This window comes from Sarcophilus harrisii, chromosome 1, assembly GCF_902635505.1.
Source record: "Sarcophilus harrisii chromosome 1, mSarHar1.11, whole genome shotgun sequence".
NCBI lineage: Eukaryota > Metazoa > Chordata > Mammalia > Dasyuromorphia > Dasyuridae > Sarcophilus > Sarcophilus harrisii.
Genome location: NC_045426.1, coordinates 170623313 through 170648037, shown reverse-complemented (window position 1 = coordinate 170648037; position 24725 = coordinate 170623313). Strand labels below are relative to the sequence as shown.

Here is a 24725-nt window from a genome sequence, read left to right as displayed (position 1 = left end):
TTTGTTGTTGTTGTTGTTGTTTTTGACAAAGATACTGAAGTGTGGTGAGCCATTTCCTTCTCCAGCTTGTTTTACAAATGAGAAAACTGAGGCAAACAGGATGAAGTGACTTGTTCAGGGTCACATTGATGGTAAGTGTCTGAGGTTGGATTTCTTGACTCCATACTTCCAGGCACAGCATTCTTATCGACTATGCCATCTAGCTATCTTATGTATAAGGTGATATATTGCCCATATTTTTATTCCAATATTTTACCCTTATTTGATTTCATTAAAAGCGAATATTTTTTCATTCATAAGGACCTATTTTTTTGTAAAAATCTTGAAGTAAGTTTTAAAATCAAACGTCTTTTAAATTTCCTTCTTTGTAGTGAATCATTTTTACTCTTAAAATTTTATTTTCTTTTTCAATTACATGTAAAAATAATTTTTGACGTTTGTTTTTAAAAATTTTTCAGTTCCAGATTTTTTCCATCCCTTCCTCATTGAGAATGCAAGCAGTTTGATATAGGTTATACATGTCCAGTCATGTGAAACATAGTTACATGTTATTCGTGTTGTGAAAGAAAATAGACAAAACATGTTGAAAAATGAAAATAAAAAAGCATGTTTATTTATTTATACTCTGTTCTTTGTCTGGAGATGGATAGTGTTTTTTTTTTTTTTTTTTTTTTTATAAAAAGTCCATTAGAATTGTCTTTGATCATTGTAGTTTCTGAGAATTGTTAAGTCATTGACAGTTGATCATCATACAGTACTGCTATTACTGTGTATAGTGTTTACTAGGTTCTGTTTGTTTCACTTTTTATGAATTCGTGTAAGTCTTTCCAGGTTTTTCTGAGAGCTTCCTGTTTGTCATTTCTTATAGCAGTAGTACATACAGCAACTTCTTCAGCCATTTCCTGATTGATGATCATCCCCTTAATTTCCAATTCTTTGCCACCACTAAAAGAGCTGCTATAAATATTTTTGTACATAGCATCTTTCCCCTTTAAAAAAAAATCTCTTTGGGATACAGACTTAGTACTTGTATTGCTTGGTGATTTAATAGCTCTTTGGGCTTTGTTCCAGATTACTTTCCAGAATGTTGAATCAGCATACAACTTCACCAAAAGTGCATTGGTGTCTCAGTTTTCTCACATCCCCTCCAGCATTTGTCTTCTCCTTTTCTGTCATTTTAGCCAATCTGATATATATGGTGTAGTAGCTTAGTCTTGTTTTAATTTGCCTTTCTCTACTCAGTAGTGATTTAGAATATTTTTTCATATGCTTATGTGAAAAAAGCTTTTTTTATTTCACTTGAAAACTGTCTGGTTATAACCTTTGACCAGCGTCAGTTGAGGAATGGTTCTTATTTCTATAAAGTTGATATCATTTCCTATATATTTGAGATATGAGATCTTTATCAGAGAAATTTGCTATAAAAATCTTTTCACAGTTATGATTACTGTATATTTCCCTCTATCCTATTTTCCCTATTTAATCTTTCTCTGCCTCTTTCTCTTCTTTTTCATACTGTTCATCTCAAAAGTGTTTTACTTCTAAATATTGTTTCCTCCATTCTGTTTTTCTATCCCCACTGCAAACACACACACACACACACACACACACACACACTCTTGTTTCTTTCACCTTCAGCTTTCCTCTAGGGTAACATGATTCCCTCTTTTAACCAGTTCTAATCATCTTTCTTTTTGAAAAACTATTATTTGTACTTTGTGTGTGAACCTTTGTGCTAAGGCTAATTTAAATTATAGGACAATTGCTAATAAACCTAGTTCAGATTTTCATTACTGATTGTTAAACTTTAATAGTGAATCTAGTTGCTGGTGAACATCAAGGAGAAGAAGAGGAGCAGACATTCATTTTAACTCTAGTGGAAATCCCAACAGACTCAGCAGAGCAATTTGCTGGTTTGTCAGATTCATTAACTTCTGGCCCTCTACTGCCAGCACCCATATTGGTCAAATCAGTGAATAAAGAAGAAAGGGGAGACCTGAGGTAAATTATGAGTGACACTATTTTTGCTGAGTGTTTTGGGAAGAAATTAGCAAATTTATTTTTAAAATGAAATAAGCTTAGTTGAAATTTTATTTTTAGTTACTCTAAATCTTTTACTTCTGGATGGATAGCTAAAACAGAAATGTGTAAGAACTTCATATTTGGATATTGATATTTTCTTAAACATCTCTTATTCTGATTTTTCATGAAAAGTGTTAGATTTTCCTCCAACTTATATAGGATATCCTAAAAAAATCTTCATGTAATTTTAAGATTGATACTTGGCGTTATTAAAAGCTACTTTTAAGTTATTAAAACTTAAAACTAGACTAAGATTTTTGGGACTTTTTAATGTAGTTTTTGACAAATGATATTAGAAATCTAAAATGTCAGGGATGGAAGAAAATTTAGAGATTTTAAGTTAAATCTTTTCATTTTGAAAATGAAGTTATTAAATTTTTCAGATTTAAGTCCAGTACATAAAAATTCAAGTTGAGATCAGAACTTAAACATGAATGTAATTAGAAAGTAGAATTTTGTAGTAGTGTATAATTTGTCTTAATTTTCCATTGGAATGACATTTAATATATTATAAAATCCAATTTATTTAACTGCAGCTTGAACTTCTCAGTTGGTGAAGATGCCACACATTTATCTAGTCACGGAAACAGTGTACAGCCATCTCCTGAAAAGCCTCCAACTCATTTGGATCCTTCTTTTAGTGAAACACTTGGTTGCAATCTTGAAGAAAGCACTACCATTGTTGCTCCTACAGAACTTAATGTTTCTACTTTAGGAGACAGTTGTCAGAAAATCACTTCTGAGGTAAGAGAACCATTAAGCACCTGAAGTAACCATATTCTGTCATTTCTTTTTATGTTTGGATTTTGAAATGTACTAAATACAATAAAGAGACAAAATAAACAGTAGGTACTACAGCTATTAGTACCATATAAACATCAGTTATTATTATTAGATGTTCATGTACATGCAGAAAAATAAGGCAAAAGGAACTTTGTTAAAGGGAAAGTTGAAGAGCAATAATCTCTCTCCAGTAGAATAAATTGCATAATTAACTGTCCATAAAGCCCATGTTGGTCCCTGCATGACTGTTATGTTTAGATCTATACCGTTTGTTAGTTTGAGTAGTGTGAATAATCTGAACTGATCAAGGAAATACATAAGAGAAAAAGAAAATAAGGACAGTGGATCAATCATTTGGTTCACTAAGGACATGGACAAGAATCCCATAGGATTGGTAGGTATAAATGGGTTGTAGTAATGCATTGTGGGAACTCCCTCCTCATTGAGATTACAGATTCATTTGAGTATTTAAATGAGTATCCAGATGTTTTCCTAAACCAGTGATAGTACATTTTGAGCATTCAGAAAACCATAAGAAGGTGAGGAGGAATTAATTGTTTGATGAGGAAATGTGAAGATATTTAATACAAATGACTTGCTGTAATAAATTTCAGAATTACATGGAATGAGATGAGTCTTGAGGCATATTCTTACAGTGCCCAAACTTACATACAATCTCCTTTTCTCATTATGTATTCCTTCTCAGAACATACAAGGGAAAACAATAATAAACTTCTTTTGGTGGTTCAGTTTGGATGGCATGTTTTGTTCGTCAAAGATCCAAAAGCAAAGCTTTAGTTCTTGGGATCCTCAAAATGTAACCAATAGAGAAGCAACATAGCAAAAGCAGAAAAGAAAAAAAGTACTCTGTTTAAAGTTGAAGCAAATGAGCTCTTTGTCATTTATTTTGGCTCTGTGACCATAAGCAAGTCATTTTAATCTCTTCATAGGGTCTCAATTTCTATCTGTGGACAGAGGGAGTTGGTCTAGATGACTTGAAGTTTTTTGTAGTTATATGAGAATAAGATATATCCTTAAACCCAGATCATTATGAATTATATTTTTTTCTAAGAATACTGTTTTCTATGTTCTTTATTTCATATCTTAGCATAATTAAATATAATTTCATGAGAGTCTCTAAGCTTGTATTTTGTTAGTAAGAAATCCTTTTCCTATGATTTATAAAATGTACTCTCCGTACATGAAAATGGGTCTGTTGAACTACCATTGTACACCAAGAGATTTGGTTATTTTTCTAGTAGCAATATGTGTATTATTATAAAAATAGTACAATTCATTTGTTAGATAACTTTCCTGAACGAGGATAAATCCTTTAAACTCATGGAACATCGTTCCAATTTATTTATATAAAACCTTTTTAATTTAATGTAATCTAAGTTGTCCATTTTATATTTCATAATGTTCTCTAGTTCTTCTTTGGTAATAAATTTCTCCTTTATCCAAAGACCTGATAGGTAAATTATACCTTGCTCTCCTGATTTGTTTATGATACACCCTTTATGGAATCATGTACCCATTTTGACCTTATTTTGATATGGTTTGTGAAATACTGAGTTCTTATCCCAGAAACTAGAGTTTAGGGGTTTATGAAATATTAGATTACTATAGTCATTGATTATTGTGTTATGTGTATCTAACCTGTTCCACTGATCTACCACTCTTATTTTTTAGGCAGTAGTTTTGATGACTGCTGTTTTATAATAGTGTTTTAGGTCTGATATTGCTAGGCCACCATCCTTTGTATTTTTTTTTCACTAATTCCCTTGATATTCTTGCCCTTTTGTTCTTCCAGATGTATTTTGTTATTATTTTTCTAGCTCTATAAAGCAGTTTTTTGGTAGTTGGATTGGTATGGCACTGAACCCCAGGCAGTTTAGGTAGAATTGTTATTTTTATTATATTAGCTTGGCCTACCCCTGAGCAATTGATATTTTTCCAGTTGTTTAGATCTGACATTATTTGTGGGGGAAGTGTTTTGTAATTGTGTTCATATAGTTCCTGGGTTTGTCACACAATTCCAATTTGGAATTGAATCTGTAGCATTATTGTCAACATTATACTCTAATCATTTGAGCTATTTTTTTAAGACATTTTGTCATCTCATTCAAATTGCTGAACAAAGAAGAAAGAAATACATTTCTAACCTTAATAACATTTATTTAAAACAGGTGTCTTCAGAAGAGTCCACAAATATGCACAAGAATACTGCAGGTGAGGGATTTGGTGTTTACATTTTGTTCATCATCTTGAATGATCTTAATCTAACTGGATATTTCATAAACTTGAATTGGTCCTTTGAAAGGAAGCATGGTGATTTAGTTGTTAGCTAGTTTTAGAATTGAAGCTTCTGTCTGGTAATACCAAGAGCACCAAGACCTCCTGTTTGCTTCTGATTTTTGTGCTTGGTAATTATGGGACCTTGGGCAAGTAACTTAATCTTTCAAATCTCAACTACTCTCATCTGTAAAATGGGCATAATACTTGTCATCATCTGCCTTGCCTTGGTAATGAGAATTAAGTTATGTAATTCTCAGATTATATGATCAATCTTTACTATTACTATATGCAGACTTTCCTTCATGGAGTCTTAGCAACACTTCTCTGTTCTTTCCTTTACATTGAGATCAAGAGTGCTTCTGGTGCCTTCCACAAAGCAATTTGTAATTGGCAAATTGTGTTGGCCCCAACCCAAATAATTATCAGGCTTTTTTTTTTTTTTTTTTTTAAAGCTTAGAAGCCAAAATTGTGTCCATACTCTTAATTTTAAAGGGTTTTCATTACTCCCTGGAATCATCCTCAAGATTTCATTTTGAGAGTAGTATAAAACCGTGGCGCTTGACTATCTCCTAAGCTCTAGAATTTTTGGTTCCAATATTTTTACGACAATTCTTTGGGAAATTATATCAAATTGGCATTTGGTATCCATTCAGTCCCCTCTTTATTTACCTCTTTCCTTTGCATACTTCTTTTTTTTTGTCCTTTCCCTTTTTAATTTTATTTTTCTGCTCTTACCTCTATTCCTTCTGTATGTAGTTTTGGGCTATCAGTTGTACCTGAAGTAATTGCTTAAATAATGTTTGATATATTTAGAATCAAGGAAGTTGCATTTTTTAAAAATTGTGGTTAAAATAGCAAGGTGAAGACTGGGATAGCTAGTGATATATCTGATTTAGCAAAGCCTGTTAGCATTTTGACTTTGTCTTCATTCTAAAATTCAACTGTATTCAAATCCCAAAGCTAGATTGATTTGTCAGTGATTGGAAAGTCCTAGGACTGCACAAAAGTTGAGACTGTTTGTTTGTCCTAAGAGGGGAAAAACATGCTCATTTTTAACATAAATAAAAATATTATATAGTGTCAGTTGCCATTTTATAACCAGATCATTAACAACACAGGTTCTCAAGAACCTTTGTCTCCATATTTGTGGGACTTTAGTATTACTAGCCTATAAAATTTTCATTAGGCAACTTGTTCATTGTACATATTCATCAGAAACTATCATAGGAAGGAAAATTATTTACAATACATAAAGCTGAACCAGTGTGTCTCTTTTTTTTCTTATGCTTCAACTGATTTGGGGGAGAAACATTTTGGAATCATTGGCTGAAAGGAGCTTTTGATATTTTGAAAATTTCAGTGACCTCTATTTCTACTCTTAATGTCTATCAAATTGTTAAAAATGACAAAATTTAGGATTAGTCAATGTTGGAGACACAATGGTAAGGCAGACTCATTCATCATTGTACTGTTGTGGATCTGTCAATTGTCACAATTATTTTGGAAAGCAATTTGGAATTGTGCAGATTGGAAAAGTGCTAAAAATGTGACCATATTGTTTGACTCCAGAGATTGTGTTGTTAAGCCTATACTTCAAAAGAAGTCAAGAAAGGAAAGCTTACATTCTAGTGGGATGACAATATGAAAATAACAAAGTATATACAAGAGGTACTGAGATTAAAATTGATCCTGCATCATTTTCTTATTGATTCAAGTAATTGATTTTTGCCCTGTAACTGCTCAGCTCTTGATTCTTTATCTTTGAACTTAGTTAATACTTCTGGCCTATAGTGGTTAAATTTTGAAAATCCAGCTTTATTGTCTCAAGGAATTTAACCTTGGGAAATATGTGAGAAAGCAAAGAAGTTTGGGTCTGATATCTTTATGCCACCAAGCTATTCTTCAAGGTTGTCTTTGTTTTTAAAAGTTTAGGCTGCTATCTTGAACCTGGGCTCAAACAATGAGCTCTTTTTAGTTTCATGAGAGAAGAAGGGTGAGTTGTTGCTAACTCCCAGTACCAGTTTTCTAACCAATCATGTTGTTCCCTCCATCTCTGCTGTGTAATCAGTCATGTTGCCTTTAATCCCGTGGTGTCATCTACTTTGTCCTGTATTCCCCCAAATCATAGGGGGAACTGTCTTTTTGCTTGGGGAGGGAGTCTTTGGCATTAATGGAGGCAGTCTGCTCATCTGTTTATTGACAGATATCCTGTCTCTTTAAAAAAAATTTTTTTTGGTTGAAGTTTTTTATTTTCAAAGCATGCAAGGATAATTTTTTTTCAACTTTGACCATTGAAAAACCTTGTGTTTAAAAAAAAAAAAGAAAGAAAGAAAAACCTTGTGTTCCAATTTTCCACCCCCTCTACTTTCTCCCTTAGGTGGCTTATAATCCAATATATGTTTAATATGTTAAAAATATATGTTAATTCCAGAATATAGCCTGTCTCTTTTATTGAATGTTATCTAATTCAGAAATTTGCCTCAGTTTGCCCTTTTGTTAAAATTCAGTCATGAAATATGAAGAGTGAATGGAAGGCAATCTTAGGGTGCATGCATAAAGATCAGGAAATATCAGCATAAGTCTCCTGCAGAAAGTAGAATTTAGGCTGAGCCTTGTAAGAAGCAGAGAGGTGAAGAAAGATAGGATTCTGGGTATGGGGGACAACTGAAAGAAAGGTGTAGGGTAGAGATGGAGATCTATGTGCAAGAATTAGCACAAGTCAGTGTAGCTGAAGAACATAGGATACAAACAAGGTAGAAGAGTCCAGGCTTTAAATGCCTGAGGCCTTTATGCTAGATCTGGAGGTAATAGGGAATCACTGGAATTTGCTGCATAAAGAGGTGACATGGAAAGATGGGCTTTTTAGCAAAGTCACTTTGGCAGTTAAACCGAGAATGGAGTGGAGATCCTTGACAGCAGACATTACAGCAGTAATCCTTATGAGGTGTGATGAGGGATCATACTAGGGACAGGGACTGGGAAAGGTAGCTATCTGAATAGAGAAAAGGGGAGAAATAATTGTGCAAGTCAAAACAAGATTTAATGACAGATTGGGTAAATGGAATGAATGAAAGTATGGTGTTAAAGGTAATATATCCAAGGCTTCAAGCCTGAGTGACTGGGAGGATAGTGATATTCTCCTTCTGCAATAGTAAGACAGTTGGGAAGATTGGGAAGGTATGGAAAAATAAAGAGCTTTGTTTTTTATGTGTTAAGTATGAGATGTCTATGTGTAGCATCCATTTCAAGATATCCCAAAGGCAATTGGTAATTTTTCAGGACTTTAGAAGAAAGACTAGAGCTGAATCTATCTTCATAGAAGGATAATGATTCAATGATTCATAGCATATAGTGAACTAGATATATAAGTATTCTGTCAGTTACTGAATACACACACACACACACACACACACACACACACACACACTCTTAATTAAAGCTTTTTATTTATAAAACATATGCCTGGGTGATTTTCCCAACATTGACCCTTGCATAGCCTTTTGTTCCAAATTTTCCCTTCCTTCCCCCGTCCCCTCCCCTAGCTTGAAGATAGTCCAATACATGTTAAATATGTTGAAATACATGTTAAATCCAATATATTTATACAGTTATCTTGTTGCACAAGAAAAATCAGCTCAAGAAGGAAGAAAAAGAAAAACTGAGAAAGAAAAAAAAATGCAAGCAAATAACAATAGAGAGAGTGAGAATGCTATGTTGTGAACCACACTGTGTTCCCATGGTCCTCTTTCTGGGTGTAGATGGCTCTCTTCCTCACTGAACAAGTGGAACTGGTTTGAATCCTCTCATTGTTAAAGAGAGATACGTCCAGCTGATAATATTTTTGAAGCATTTCAGATCTTTTGAATAAATACATTTTCTGAGTAACTTGCTTCATTGCTTATACTATTTTTTTTTTTTTTTTTTTTTTTTTTGTATCTTCTGAAGGAGAGTCTTATGAAAATCATCCAGTTGTACCTATCTTGGGAAGCACATGTACAATTGCAGAACCTCAGAAGACAGAGAAAGAGCAGTCAGAACCCATTGTTCAGGCTTTAGGAACTGAACCTTGTGATGAGGTGACATGTATTCAAAAAGAAGAGAATGTTCCTCATTTACCTCAGGATGAGACTGTAGCACTGTCACAGGAAAGAAGTGAGGCTACTTATCAATCAGAACAGAGAAACAAGTCATCGTCTTTGTTTTCCAGGTATTGTGAAGAAATCTCTTAACTATGTAATAACTGTTTTCCTTTCTCGTTTAATTTATCAAAGTCTTGTATCTTCTGTTCTTGACCTGAAATAAAGGAATTCCAGTCATATGAACAAGATTGTCATTTTATCTCTGTTTCTAGGCCTGGCCGAAGACCCCTAGGATTTTTATCATTGATATGTTCAAAGAATAATTTGGAATCTGAAGAATCCACACCAATGAATAGTCAAAAACGTTTGAAACCTCTTATACCTGTATCAAGGCATAATTTTAGAAGACCAGCTCTATTAAATGAAAGCAAAAGAAAAAAGCAGGACTCTTGTCCCCTTCCATCCACAAGTGCTGAATCTCATTCTGAAGCCAGTAGTATTAGCAACTCAACACCTCAGGTATGGATAGTTCTATATTTTATTGTTTCTTTGTGAAACAGAATAAGTGACATGTATTCAATTAATGATTAAGAATGACGCATCTTTGTGTGTGAATATCAGCAAAGGGTTCAAAATAAAATACTAAAAAAAAGAGAGAAGAAAAGCTTTTTTTTTTTTTTTTTTTTAAATTAGGAAGTTAGTTCTGTAGATATTTCTGGGTCAAAGTCTCTGATCTAATCAAAATTAGAATCTTTAATACCCAAAAGCAACAAAAAAAGAAAGTGGTATCTGTCTTTGTGTGTGAATATCAGCAAAGGGTTCAAAATAAAATACTAAAAAAAGAGAGAAGAAAAGCTTTTTTTTTTTTTTAAATTAGGAAGTTAGTTCTGTAGATATTTCTGGGTCAAAGTCTATTATCTAATCAAAATTAGAATCTTAATACCCAAAAGCAACAAAAAAAGAAAGTGGTATCTGTCTTTGGTATTCTGAGGGAGAAGAAGAGCAAAGAGTAATTATGACCCCGTCAACCCATATATATTCTGTTGTTTAAAAATTGCATTCATCTTATAATTAAATGTTTACTTAGTTTCAGTTACTGAAATTTTTATAATGCAATAATATCATTATTCATTTTTAGAGGTACTTTCTTTGTGACTGAAAATGTCCTTGCCTCCTTAAACGTCAGTAACTGACAGTAAATTTTTCTGGGGGCAGTCACTGCACTTGATTAAAATATAGTATATAAATTTATATGTTATATCTTTATCATGGTAGAATAATTTCATTAGGAACTGCTTTGAAATCTAAATTGTTTGCCCGTACATTGAATGCCTCCCCAGATTATAATCTGTTCTGTTGTAATTTCTCGTACATTATATACTATACGAAGAGAAGATGTGACCTATTTTAAAGATAGAAAATCTCAAAAATACAGAATTGAAACAATTTGCCTTAGCCTCCACAGCCTAATTGGTATTTAGTCAAAAGAAGACTAAGAAAACCCAGGTTCTGTCTATAAAAGTTATGCTGAGAAAATAATTTTATACTTTAGTGTTGTATGGTGTGTTTTATTTAAAAAGTTATTTTTATTGCTATATTTTCTACATTGCCTCCATTTCTAAATATATATCTCATGCCTCCAGGTAACTTCCCTTTATAACAAAAATTTAAAAAGAAAGCAACCATAATGGGTTTGGCAAAAATTGCCAGCATATGAGTCGACAGTGTTCCATAGGGTCGTGCTTTTCAATATTCATTTTTCTTCATTATTAGGTTTCCTGTGATCAATCATTTGAGGAAGAAAGTTGTAAAAATGACCAAAAGATGGAAACTGAAGAGGAGCCAACCAAAGTCACTGAATATTTTTTTAGTGATATTTTTATGGAAGTGGATGAAGCAGAGCAAAACTGAAGCTTTTTACAAAGCTTGGGATTTTAAATCTCAATTACAACAACAAAACAGTATTTAGCTGAAGGATCACTGTTGATTTTTCTTGGGTTTATTTTGTATTTAATGAACTCAGTCTTGAAACACTTAAAATCACTGGAGTACGTTATGGAGATTTCCCTCAAATTGGTTGAGTCAAGCAGCTAAGACTGGTTTATCAGACTCTTGTTTACACTTTGACCTTCCTCCTGTGTTGGCCACATGTGGACACTTTGTGGTGTCCAGCTAAATGCCTTTTCAATTGTAGGCCTAAAGTCTTTGGAGGTTGTTTGTATATATCATTTAGTGAACACTTCTTTTTGTGAAGTAATTTCTTGGTAAGGGCCTTTTAATTTGCCTCTGTTAAGTAGGTGGAAACAGATTGTGAAACTTTAGAAAATGGCAAAGAAATAGTTGTTTTCTATTATCAGCTATTTCTCTGACTATAAATATGTATTTTTGTAATAAAAGAATCCATATTGATGTAAGGTTGATGGTTCAAATTGGAAAGTAAGTATTTAACTTCAATATTTGTATAGAGGTGAAACATCAAAGAGCTTATTTATTTATTTTTTATTTATTTATAAGAATGCTATTCTGTTTTCAGTCTTTGAACCTGACAAACTTGTGGGTAAGATAGGAATGAATGTATATATCCAATTAGGAATCTCTTCCTTAATTTGAAGCCATTGAACATGATTATTATAATGGATTATGTTTAGTCTCTTGGGAATTGTGAAGCTAGGAAGATTTTCCTCATATTTTACTTGACTAACTTGGCTCTCAGTAGTGGGCTTTTTTTCTTCTAATTCAGGATAAGCACATTCTTTCCAACAAGAAAAAAATCTAATTAGGCAAAATTCCTTCCACAATTTAGTGATTATAAATTGAAAATCTTTTTTGCTGCTTCTTTCTTCCTCCCCTAAATTCTACATAGTTTGATTTGTGATTAAAAAAAATTTCTAAAAGGTATCAACTAGCTAATTGAAATGAAATCATAAACTTGTTTTCATTATAAACTGAAGAATTGTAATTTAAAACTCTGGTGATTCATCTGCATAATCTAGGAACCATCTCAATCCTGTTTTTTGTTTTTTTTTTCCCTCAGCAATTCTGATGAAGCATTCCAGAGTATTTCAGGTTTTCCATAAGTAGCTTGTTTTTTAGTTTTTCATTAATTATTTGTGTTTGCTTAAACTAAAACTCTTCATAGTGTAAACTGTAATCTGCATTTCACCTAGAAAAAAATGAATTTTCAAATCAGCTACATCTCCAAAAATATTTTTACTCCTTATGGCTGGGTAACTATCAGTAGTGAAACATAATACCATATTATAAGGAAAAAAGTTTATGCAGAAAAATAAAGTTCCTGTGAAAATTATGTAATTGAGGAAGGGGGCCAGAATGCAGAATCTAGAACTACTACAGTCTAGAGGAAGAGTCCTAGAACCCATTGAAGAGACATTCAAGAACCATCAGGAAATATATAGTCTTGAGTTCAGGCTGGGAGAGGGGAGAGAGCTGGTGGGAACTGATTACAAGATTTCTAACTTGATTTCCTTTTTCTTCCCTCAGACCAAAGGCAAGGCAAGCAAAAATCAATAAAAATGATCCTAGGCTGCCAAATTTGGGAAAAAGATGATTTTGATTCAAATCAAATTTCCAAGAAAATTTTTCTTCTATAGTGACTGCTACTTTGTATGACCCATTATAAAATGGGAGAGTAAGTCTAAAGTCCATGAGATAGGATCACTGTCAGAGGAAAGACCTGCAAGTCAGAGTGAAGAGTCCCTTCACTCAAGGGTGCATATATACACTTTTCATTCAAATAAGCATCAGGTACAGAAAAATCATGATAATTATCACATTGCTTTTCTACTCTGGTTTTTTTTTTTTTTTAAGTCTTAAGCTAAATTTCTTTTTCTCTGACTTTGTTTTCTGGATTAGATTGTATGATTTAATTTGCCCCTTGTATGAACAGTGCTAATTAAACTTGCCTCTTGCTGGTTTCATTTATAAACGGCAGCTTTTGGTGAAATGTTATATTCTACTATGTATGTTGCAGTGGGTTTATCTGATTTTTTTTTTAAAGAATCAAGTCAGTTGGTTAAATGATCCTATGAGAAAATGATCTCAGAAAAAGAGACATTAAAGAAAATTTAGTACTACTCTAAAAATGAAAAGATTTATTCACAAATATTTTAGACCTCAGACAGATTCAAAAGGTTTCAGTTTTGTATTTTATAAAATATTAATTACAGAAAATATAATTAAATGTTCTTTATCTTTCCCTGTGGAATACAAAGACTTTTTTCTAATTGCCACATAGGTCAGTCCATATGTCCTGTTTCAGAATGCATTTCCAAATAAAAAAGTTCAGGAATGATCAGTTCAGAAACATAATTTCTTTCTGTTAACACCTACTATTTGAATACTTGTGATAGAAGTGATCATCTAAACTAGGTTGCCTAACAGTTATTGATGAAAATGGAAAAAATGCTCATTTGTAAACTTTCTTGTTTCAAAGAAAGTGATAATCTTTCATATATGTAAATTATGTGAATAATAAAGTAATTTTATATCACTCATTCTATTCTTTCAATCTTAATTTTAGAAAGACTAAACAGACTTGTTGATTTATAATAAGTTATAGAGATAGGTACAGTGCATGGTCATTTTCTTTCTATCATGAGAAGAATTAAACAGGCAGAATTTTATAGTTAATCTCAACTTGGTGTGGAGGAATTGTACAATTTTTAATTGTATATCTATTGTAAATTAACCTCCCAGTTTCACTTTCTTCATTTGTAAAATGGGGTGATTAATATCTGAATCCTTAGTCACAAAATTAAAGAAACTGATGTTTGACTTTATGTCCATCAAGATTGGCAGAGATGAGGAAAATCACAAATGTGTTTTAAACAGGATATAGAATCACTAACAATAAGCAAATACTCAAAGGCAAGAAACATGGCTTCCAGACCAGGCTCTGCCTTTGTCTGCCTTCACTGGATTCCATTTCCTTATGTGTAAAATGAGGGCATTGAGAGAGAAAAAAAGGATGGGAAAAGAGAGAGAGAGAGTAGCCAATAGAAAGGACTTATACCAGAGGATACAGACAGCTGGATTCTCTCACTTCTCTCAAGGACATGTACAGTCCTGTTGAAAGAATTGGCTTTATGGTATGGGATCAACAGTGGACACAGTTACCAACAAATGGCAAAGTATAGTTTTTCCCCTTTATATCAAAGCTCTGTGTGTTGTTATTCAGTTCTACATCATCCTAGGAACCTTGGTTCTATGGTTCCCTGCCATTTTGATCCCTTCCACCCTCTTTTTGGTGCTCAGTAATGATTCAGCAATGTTAGCTCCTTCTCTCTGGGACCAGACTTGATTCAACACAAGTTTTTTCAGATCTATGTATAGCTCAAGATACCCATATGGTATCAGCTCTTCCTTCTAGGGACACAGAATTCTTGGATAGACAAGCTGCCTCATGATCTACAGTGTTGTATACTTTCAGGACCCTGTAATCTCTTCTATACAGAAACTTTGGTGTGCATCCCAGGAGTCTTCCACAGATGAGCTATCAGGGGCTTGTCTGACTACCTGGCACAGATCACCTACAAAAATACAGATTTTGTATCAATTTGAGTTTAAATCAATTTATAAAAGGTAATCCTTGTGAGATAGCTGCTTGATGCAGTAGATAGAGCAGCAGTCTTGAAGTCAGGAGCACCTGAGACACTTAACACTTCCTAGCTGTGTAACCCTGGGCAAGTCACTTAATCCCAATTACCTGAGGGGGGGGTGGAATCCTTGTATAGTAAAACATCCATTTGTGCTTCTGCTGAAGGTGGTCACCACAAATTGTAGTATTTTTAATGTTTTTTGTTTATAATTTATGCATTAGTTTTTTTGTTTTTGTTTTTTTTTTGCCAAGTTTTAGGTAATATAACTTTTTTTGTTAGTAGAACAGGTGTTTTAGGGAAGCAGAAAAATAAAAACTTTTGGCAAGTTGGTCAAAGGCACATATTGAATTTTAACTTTACTAACATGCAAAGCCATGATTTCAAGGAGTGACAATGTAAGTACTTAGATGTTTTCTGTTCTTTATTATAAAAATATATTGGGCAAAACTTGGGGTGACAAATGCCATGTGCATTCAGAGAGAAAACTGTGGAGACTGAATATAGATCGATTCATAGTAGTTTTTACTTTTTTTTTTTTATATGTTTTTTCCCTTTTTTCTCACACCACATGATAAATATGGAAATGTGTTCAAATGAATTGCGCATATTTAACCCATATCAGATTACTTGCTGAACTGGAGAGGGGGAGGTAAGGCAGGGAGAGAAAAAAATTTGGAATACAAAGTCTTACAAAAATGAATTTTGAAAACTATCCTTACATGAATTTGGAAAAATAAATATTCAAAATAAAGCAAAGCATTTTTAATCTATATTAGATTGCTTGCTCACTAAGGGGAGAGGAAAAGTGAGAAGAGGAAGGGATACAAATTTGGGACACAAGGTTTTGCAGGGGTGAATGTTCAAAACTATCTTTGCATGTATTTTGAAAAATAAAAGTATAATTATTTTAAAAAGTAAAAATATATTGGGAAAAGAAAACAAAATGGTTTTGAAATTCATTTCAGAGAATGTATACAAAGGATTTTATGAATAGGTGACGGCCTGTGTAAATTAACCTCTTTTTGCCTCTTCCTACCATTTCTATTTTTATTTATCCATATAAGTTGTTATTGAAAGACAGTGTAGTTGGCTCAACAGTTATGACATATAAATGTGATAGAATACTCTTAACAATGTTGTAAGAAATGTGAAAGATAGTTTCATACAAACCTGGGAAAGCTTAAATGAATTGATGCAGAATGAAGAGAGTAGTTTATACAGTAATAACATTGTAAAGACGATCAGTTTTTAAAAAAGACTTAGTAACTCTTATCAACACGACCAACCACAATTCAAAGGAACTCCTGATGAAACATGCTGTCCACCTGCAGATATATTTTTTTCTATTTCTTTTTCTTTTTGGACATGGATAATGCAGAAATTTGTTTTGCATGAATATAAATATTTGTAATGGGTTTCAATTTTCATGCCATATTAATGAATGGGGAAGAGGAAGAGAGAAGAGAATTTTGATATGAGAATAAAATTGAATTTTTCTTTGACCATAATAGTGCTATGGATAAAGATAAACTTTTGAAGGCAAGAGAAATCATAGAAATTGTAAGTCAGATCTTTCAATACCCCATGAAAATATCTAAGATTATCATAAGCTGCTATTCATGTATAATTTGCATAAGATTCTCTTCATTGATGGAGATTCTGTGTGCCTTTTTGAAGGACAGGGTTAATAAGAACTTGGGAAAAACTCCAGGCCCTCTTTGGGAGAAATCCAGAGAGAAAGAAAATGGATTTTGGGAGGTGACATGTAGAAGAAAATGTTCCTGATTTCCAGTTTGCCTCCCCAGGGACTTCAAGGAATATCCCTTTAAGTGAGATAGGAGATGAGCTATCTTCTTTCTTGTGGAAGAGTTCATTCACTCTTTGTCTTGTCTGGAATATTCTAATCAGAATAACTTTTCCTATTTTTGTTTTCTCTGTGCTTGGATTAATAGGTTTATCTCTTATTCATTGTTTCATTATTCATTGTAATTTTTTTGTGGGGGAGGTATAACTATCATTTGGTGGAAAGCAACCAAACCTTTGAATATAGGCTTCATCCCTTTCCTCTTTAAAAAATAGTGATTTGGAAAGATAGCATCAACCTAATAAAATTAATATCAATGATATTGATATTGATATATCAACTGTTGATATTAATATATCAACAGTTGATAATTCAACTAATCTATTCCTTAGCCAATACCAAATGGTTTTGGTAACTGCTGCTCTATAATATAATTTTAGATCTGGTACAGCTAAGCCACCTTCATTTGATTTTTTCTTTTTTTTCATTAATTCCCTTGAAATTCTTGACCTTTTGTTTTTCCATATGAATTTTGTTGTTATTTTTTCTAGGTCATTAAAATAGTTTTTTGGGAGTCTGATTGGTATAGTGCTAAATAAATAGATTAGTTTAGGTAATATTGTCATCTTTATTATATTTGCTCGCCCTATCCAAGAGCATTTAATATTTTTCCAATTGGTTAGATCAGACTTAATTTGTGTGAAAAGTGGTCTGTAATTTTGCTCATAAAGTTTCTGATTTTCTCTGGGATTGCTTTTCATGTATAGGTCTTCTCTTCTCCCTTATTCCATATGCCAAAGAAAGACTGTTTTTTTGAGAGTAGGAACCATGACATCTTATCCCTTCCATCTCCTTGCTTTTTTGCCCATTCCCCATCATAACATAGTGGTTGGAATGCAATAAGTTCTCAGTAAATACTTTATACCTTGACTTGACTGAAATTGAAGCTGAAGCTACATGTTTGAAGTTAGTGTGGTTCTAAGCTGGTTCACAGAGCCTTTGTGAACAGGCTTTTAAAAAGAACCATTAAACAGTGAAATTAATTTAAATGCTAGTTAATGCTATTAATAGAATAAAGAGAGCTGCTCTTCTAGATCTTTTCAAAGACAAGAAATCAACTTGGAAATCCTAAAAGGGTCACAGAATGAGGTTTTTGCCATTTTCTTGACTGGTTTCATCTATTAGCTTCATCATACTTCATTGTGATTAGATTGATTTGAAGACATACTGGAAATAAATTCAGCTGTAGTTATTTCTGGATCTTTAGTAAAATGTCAGTGTGACATCCAATTTCAAGGTGGTACAGAGGGCTCAGAAAACACAGGAAGCTAGTTTTTGGTTGCCCATCTTTCTCGTGCATCTTCTGGAAAAAGTCCAGTGTGGAGGCTTTGTGCTAATCAAGTTTTTATTTTGCTTTTGCCAAATTTTAAGATGTTGCTGCTGACCATTTTGTTAGGCACATGCTGAAAAAGCCCCTTGGCTTCCAGCAAAGAATTCCTTAGAGGAGGACCATGGAAACTATTGCCATGTTAAACAATTAAACAATTGTTAAACAGCTCCAAGCTCATGGTGTCCTTTACATATAATGATTGATTTTTCATCTTGATTCTTGCTCTCCAACAATGCTGGGGCATATGTTACATACTAATCAATGACTTCATAAATACTTGAATGATTATGATTGAATTGGTTACATTCCATGGTAGGGAGAGAGAAAAGAAATGAGAAAAGGGGAGGGGACAAGAAAGAGAGGAAGGGAAGGAGAGAGAAAGAAAAAATGAGAGAGGTATTAGAATTAAAATTTTAAATTGGACTCTATAAAAAACTGCTAAAAAGGGTAAAACATTTAGACACTCCTGTTTTATCCAAACTTTGCCACTCTAAGGTTTAATCACTGCTTTCCAGACCTAACGTCTGACTTTAGTTTACTTTGCAACTCATTATCTTTGTCCTAACTTGTGAAGAATACACTGTTATCTGGTTTTTTATTACCATGATTCCTTTGTTAGAAAAAAGTTTTATTGTTGCCCACCAACTTTTTTTTTTTCTTCAGGATCATTTTCCTTTAAATAATTCTCAACTAACTGAAACCTTTGTAGAGATTACCTGTCTTATATTTAATATTGTATGTTGAGTAGCTTTAAAAAACAAAACAATAATCCTTATGGGGAAATTCTAATAATCTCTATTATAAATAAAATTATCCCCAGTGCTTGGCTGGGAGGTTTTATGAACTGAGGAGTATAAGAAAAGGAAACCTAACCTCTTTCATCGAAGACCTGAGTTCAACCTCAGATATTTAATAATTGTGTGACTCTAGGCTAATCACTTAAAACTTTGCCTCAGTTTCCTCAGCTGTAAAGTGAGGATATTAAAATCACCTACTTTTCAAGATTGTTGTGAAGATCAAATGGGCTCAGCAATTAGCATGATGCCCAGCTCAGACTAGGTGCCATATGCAGGCTTATTTCCTTTCTGAGGAGAACTTTCTGAAGGATAATTTTTCCTTAGGTTTTTCAATAATTCCTCATATGACAGTTTCTAGATCTTTTCTGTCCCAGATTGCCCTTATTGGGAACATTTTAATTTGAAATATTCCAGAAATAATTCTAGACACTATGCATGCAGTGTCTGGTTGTGTTAGTTTTTGTTGTTGTTTTTGCAGTCGGGTCAAGGTTTTATTAATTAAATGTATTTATTTAAAACTTAAATACAAAATAGATAAAGAAAAAAGACAAAAGGAAAAAAATTGTCATGTACATAGCAGAATATAAGAGAATTCAAAATATGAAACAATAAATGTCCATTTCAAGAAAGCATATGTGATACATATTACATATTGTATTCAGAACTGTCCTTTGCCACCTTGTAGGTTTTCTTTCATTCTCTGCTGTGCACTTTTTTTCACTTTTTTCTTTTTCTTCTTTTCTCTCTGTCCAACTCTCCAAGTAGGCTAGGTAAGCATAGATATGTATATGTGTGTGTGTGTGTGTGTATACATTTATATGTATATCTATATATCTATATATATATATACACACACATAGATATATAGATAGCTATAATCATGCACATATACATTCATATACATCTATGTAAGGTTGTACTATACTTGTTCTCTGTTTCTCTGAAGGTGGATAATATCATTTTTATTAGGTCCAAGTGTTTCCATATTTTTTAAATTCACCAACTCATTATTTCCTAAGGCCAAATTCTTAACATTCATATTTAGTCATTCCTTAGGATTATGCTCTTTAGAGCTGAAAGTGACCTTAAATATAATTTAGTCTGCCTCCCTCATTTTACAAATGGGGAAACAAGACCCATAGAAGTAACTTCCCCAATGTAATACAGATCAGTCAATTAAAATTCCCTTATTCCATATGCCAAAGAAAGACTGTTTTTTTGAGTGTGGACTTTTTTTAATGCTTGACACAAATCGCCTTTGAGCTAAATCTCCTGCATCGTTGTGAAAATTTTCAATTTAAAAGCAAAAATTTACATTAACCTCTTTCATTATTTTAGTTTATTGTTTCAACTTAACATTTTTTTGAATCTTGATTTTGTCAGGTGTACAGAGATGAAATGACTTCCTAAAGTCATTTAACAATAAAGTGGAAGGATAATTAAAAATAGAATCCAGGCCTCCTAGCTTATGGTCCAATGCCCTTTCTTTTCAGGCACATTTGCCTCTCCTCTCAATGCCTACTTATGATTATATGATTGATATGGTAATATGATTAAAGTACCTTCTGTTTATTCAAAATATTAGAGAAGTGGGATGTTCTGCTTAATTGTGTATTCTGGTTTAATGAAAAGTTACATAACCATATTCTGTGTATAACATACATTTGTATTAAAATCATATCCTGAGCCCATATCCAGTACAATATTCTTTTTTTGGCATATCATGAAAGATGCCAATCCAATTGCAAAAAACATTTTAGTAAATGTTAAAGCAGTGAAAGTACTCAAGAAGAGTCATTTTCTGTCCTCATATACAAATGGGTGCCATCTCTCACACCTTCCCTGATCAGAAATGTAATAGATATGTCAGAGAGACAAATTTACAAGGGAATCGGGAACCACTTAATTTAGTTTCTTTGTGTCTTTTCTTCTTGGCTCTTAAGTCATCAGGATTCTTCAAGGTACTTAATCTTAAGTTTGGGGATGCCACATTAGCACCATTTCACCTTATTCCCTTACTTCTGTCTTTCCTCTTTGACTGCAGTTTTATAGTTTGCTTCTCTCTGTCACTGAACTAGTTGCTTGACCATTTCTTTTTCCTACCTTTTTTCTTCTCCACAACTCCCTCTTTCCATGCGGTTTCCTCACTCTTCCATTAAAAAAATTTTTTTTTTCTCAGTTTTTCCACAAAGAGATCTTATTTCATATGAACAGGTTCAGTCCTGGAAGATTCTGACCTCCAAAAGAAGGGATTCAGCTTTTCTCAAACTCTATAACTCATTATTTCTCAATCCTGAGATAAAATCTCTTAAACAAAGCTTTGTTTTGCCACATGTTTAAAGTCTCACTAAAAGGAAATAACAGGGTTTCTTTTAGAAAAGTGACTCATTGTGTCAAAAAGTAAATATTAGGTATCATCTGGCACAAACACACACACAATAGACTCCCAAGAAACTTGTGACAATAATGGTGATATATTTAGAAAATTCTTATAAATTAAAAATTTAATTTATGGAATAAAACAAATATTTCCATAACATAGTACATTTAAAAAAAAGATTGCCCCTGAAAATACAAACTTATACAATTTGCATTTCTTTTAAATATATAATCAATTTATCATGTATATTTCTTTTTTCCCCCTTTTATTCCATCCACTCTCACCTTAGAGATGGTTACTTTTAGACAGCAATGTGTATATATGTGTGTGTGTGTAAAATTATTCTATACATAATTCTAGTTATTTCTTTCTATGGATGCAGACAACATCTTCCATAATATGAAATACTGCATATTCATCTCATATCTGAGCAGCAACCCAAGGCCCATCTCTTTTAGCCAAACAAAGGCAAAAATTCATGTTTGCCTCATGTTTGACATGTTCCTGATAATAGTCATGTCCTCCAACTCCTCCAAGAAGGGAACAGTTATTTTAGGACTCTTAAAGTCACAAAGTATCTACCATGATTAGAAACAGACATTTTAAGATTACTGTGTTGTCACCTGTACTCAGGAATATAAATACAAATCAGTAAGGCAGAGAGGGATTTGAAGTCAAATCTTAGGCTCACCTAGGCAAGCACATATTGTCACTGCCATTTGTGTGTAACCACCATTGCTGCTCCTCAGAATAGGGAGAGAAATTTCTCCTCTTCACATATCACCCACCTGAATGTTTGAGAAAGTTTGAGAAAAAAATATTGACTGTGTCCTAACAAAGAGACCAGCTCAAAACAAGATAAGATAGGTTTTCTATTTACTTTCTTATCTAGCTTACCAAAGAGTTCTTCCTGGCTCAGTCACTAATTATCTTTGAGTTATTCTTCTTCTATCATAAAGACCAGAGAACCCCAAATAGAGGCTCTGGTCATGCATGCCTTTTTAACAGGGTGCTAGGAAGTGTTCAAATTCAACTCCCTGCTACATAATTGAACTATCATATTGTCCAAGTTTTGGGGAGAAAGCCTCTCACTAAGCTCATTCCAATTAACATCAACACCTCTATTTTTTATGGGATTGAATTTGAAATAGAGATTTCTAAGTGGGACAATCTTTACCCATATCATGGATAAGCTAATGAATAGTTTTCAAAGAACAAGAATAGCATAAAATATATTTGACAAAAAGCTAATACTAATTGACATTTGAGCCCAAGAACATAATTTTTTTGCTATTACTTTTTTCTATTACTTTTAAATCTACACTCTTCCAAATTTCCTAGTTTTTGTTGGTAGCACAACCATTCCTTGTTATCTATGTTCATAACCTTTGAGTCATTTTTCTTTTCCTTTTTCTTCAAATCCCATATCCAATTAGTTGTCAGTTCTTGTCCACTTTACATCTACAAAGAGATGCCTTTCCACAATTTGTTTCTCAGTGTAATGTATGCCTTCCTCAAGTTAATTTTGTAGAATTAGTAGCTTTCTTCAAAGTATAGCATAGTTATTCCTAAATGAAGTCTTTCCTGATCCCTAGTCATTAGTAGTCTTTCCTTCTTGAAATTAGTAATTAATAGATTTTTCAAGGCTGACTCAATAGATGTTGATTCTCTATTTTAAATTTATCCTCAGATTTAAATTAAATGAAGATGCACTTGACTTGGAGTTAGACTTAGAAGACCTAATTATATCTCAATTTTGACATTCATTAGCTACAGGCACATGATCTTTTAAAATCACTTTCTCCACTTCAACCCTCAGTTTCCTCATTTATAAAATAAGGGAAATGGACTATTTGAAATTTTCTTTGCCTTAACATTTTCAAGTTTTGAGTTTTCCCCAACTTGATCACCAAATCCACCCATTTGCTTCATCTTGTGTGCTTTGTGTATGAGCCTTGTGTTCCTGCTCACAAGCTCACTAAGGAGAGAGTGTCTTAATTTATCTTTAGATCTTCTCTAGATCTATAAAGTGCAACGTAAGTGGAGAGATACTACAAATTGCTGTAGGATGTTTACTTGTACATGTACTTTTTGTTACTTACTAACTAATCCTCTTACCTAGATTTAGCAAAATGCTCTGTACACTCCACCTTATGAATACAGCTATTATAAATTACTCCAGGATGGTTCCTTGAACATGTATTTTTTATAACTTATTAATCCCTATTCCTGTCTCACAGGGTGTACAAGCTTCCAATTGAGGGGAAAAAAGTTTCCCCCCCCCCCCCCCCAAAGCTAGGCAAAGTCATCATTGTCTATCCTTTATTCTGGAAGAGGATCATGACATCAGGGAGATGATGCTATGATGTGCAAGTGAGTTGCATTTAATTGATAGAGGGCTGTGCAAAGTCACCAGGCTCACTTTCTCCTGAGCAGCATATATAGATTAATGACTGGAGAGGGCCTTGGATGCAGTGGAAGCTCTCAGTCTTTTTTTTTTTTAAACAAATTTCAGTTTGACTGAGGGCACGCCCAATCAGTAATTAAGGCTAGTTAAGAAAGGAGGCATAGGGTGGTCTTTTTTACCTCCTTAAAAAAAACAAACCCACAAACAAAAAAATTCTAATTACAATCCGAGAGGTCAAGATCCTCAGGGTTCCTGGCCATAACAGGAACAATTCCTATTTACATTCATCGGGAACCAATCAGGTCCCAAACAACGACCCTATCCTCGGCCTGTCCACGAGAACTAGAGCGATTTGGGTTTAAGGCACGATCCTGGTCCGTAAACCCCAAGATATCTTGCAAAGTTTCAGCGATCAAAATGTACATTACTTTGGGTCAATATATAGGCATATATACGGCGAAGTCATGCGGGACGCGCCGACTGAAAACCTTAATGCATCTTGCCGCTGCAGCCCCGCATTTGGGCCTCACAGGGGCAGCAGAGTTTTGGAGGATCAGACTCTAGGCCGGGAAGGGGTAAAATCACTCTGCCCTCTATTAGCTGTAGCGCGAGGGGAGGGCTGGGCCGCGCTGGCCAATCCCCGACTGCGCTTGTGGTCATGCCTTCGCGTCGGAGCCCGGAGGGGGGCGTTGTGGCGCACGCGGAGGGTCGGGCTGACTTTCCCACCCCGGGGTCTCCCTGCGATGCTGTTGGCCCTGAGGTCCGCTGTCCGGGCGCTGCTCCCAGGCCGCGCCGCGGTCCCGAGGCCGCGCTGCTACCATGGGGACGCGGTGGCCGCGCTGGGCTCCCAACTCGACACGGGCTCCGCGCTCTACCAGGTAGGCCGGGCGGGCCGAGGGCCGGCTCGGGCTGTGTAGCTGCTGCGCCCCGAAGGCCTGTTCTGGCGGCCTGTTCTTCCCTCTTTCCCGGGCCTGCTAAGGAGCCCTCTGTGCAGCAGACGGGACCAGGGCCTCTGGGGGGCTTCCTGTTTCCTTCACTTTGTGGCGCTCCCAGCCTCGGCTCAGGCGTGCCCATCTCAGTGTCCTCT

General features: G+C 34.1%; 2 protein-coding genes across 3 annotated transcripts in view; both read left to right on the top strand.

Annotated features, from left to right (window-relative positions):
• The window catches only part of BDP1 (B double prime 1, subunit of RNA polymerase III transcription initiation factor IIIB), an 89240-nt gene extending 75695 nt beyond the window's left edge, over nucleotides 1-13545 (top strand). For both annotated transcript variants that reach the window (XM_031966806.1, XM_023495817.2), the window contains exons 34-39: nucleotides 1815-2001; nucleotides 2619-2826; nucleotides 5055-5097; nucleotides 9109-9370; nucleotides 9515-9761; nucleotides 11016-13545. In XM_031966806.1, the coding sequence (XP_031822666.1) occupies nucleotides 1815-2001; nucleotides 2619-2826; nucleotides 5055-5097; nucleotides 9109-9370; nucleotides 9515-9761; nucleotides 11016-11153 (1085 nt within the window). In that variant the 3' untranslated portion in view covers nucleotides 11154-13545. The remainder of the gene's footprint in view (nucleotides 1-1814; nucleotides 2002-2618; nucleotides 2827-5054; nucleotides 5098-9108; nucleotides 9371-9514; nucleotides 9762-11015) is intronic.
• Nucleotides 13546-24294: 10749 nt separating this feature from the next.
• Nucleotides 24295-24725, top strand: part of MCCC2 (methylcrotonoyl-CoA carboxylase 2) — an 83023-nt gene continuing 82592 nt past the window's right edge. The window contains exon 1 of the mRNA XM_031966790.1: nucleotides 24295-24516. Coding sequence (XP_031822650.1) covers nucleotides 24382-24516 — 135 coding nt within the window. The 5' untranslated portion in view covers nucleotides 24295-24381. The remainder of the gene's footprint in view (nucleotides 24517-24725) is intronic.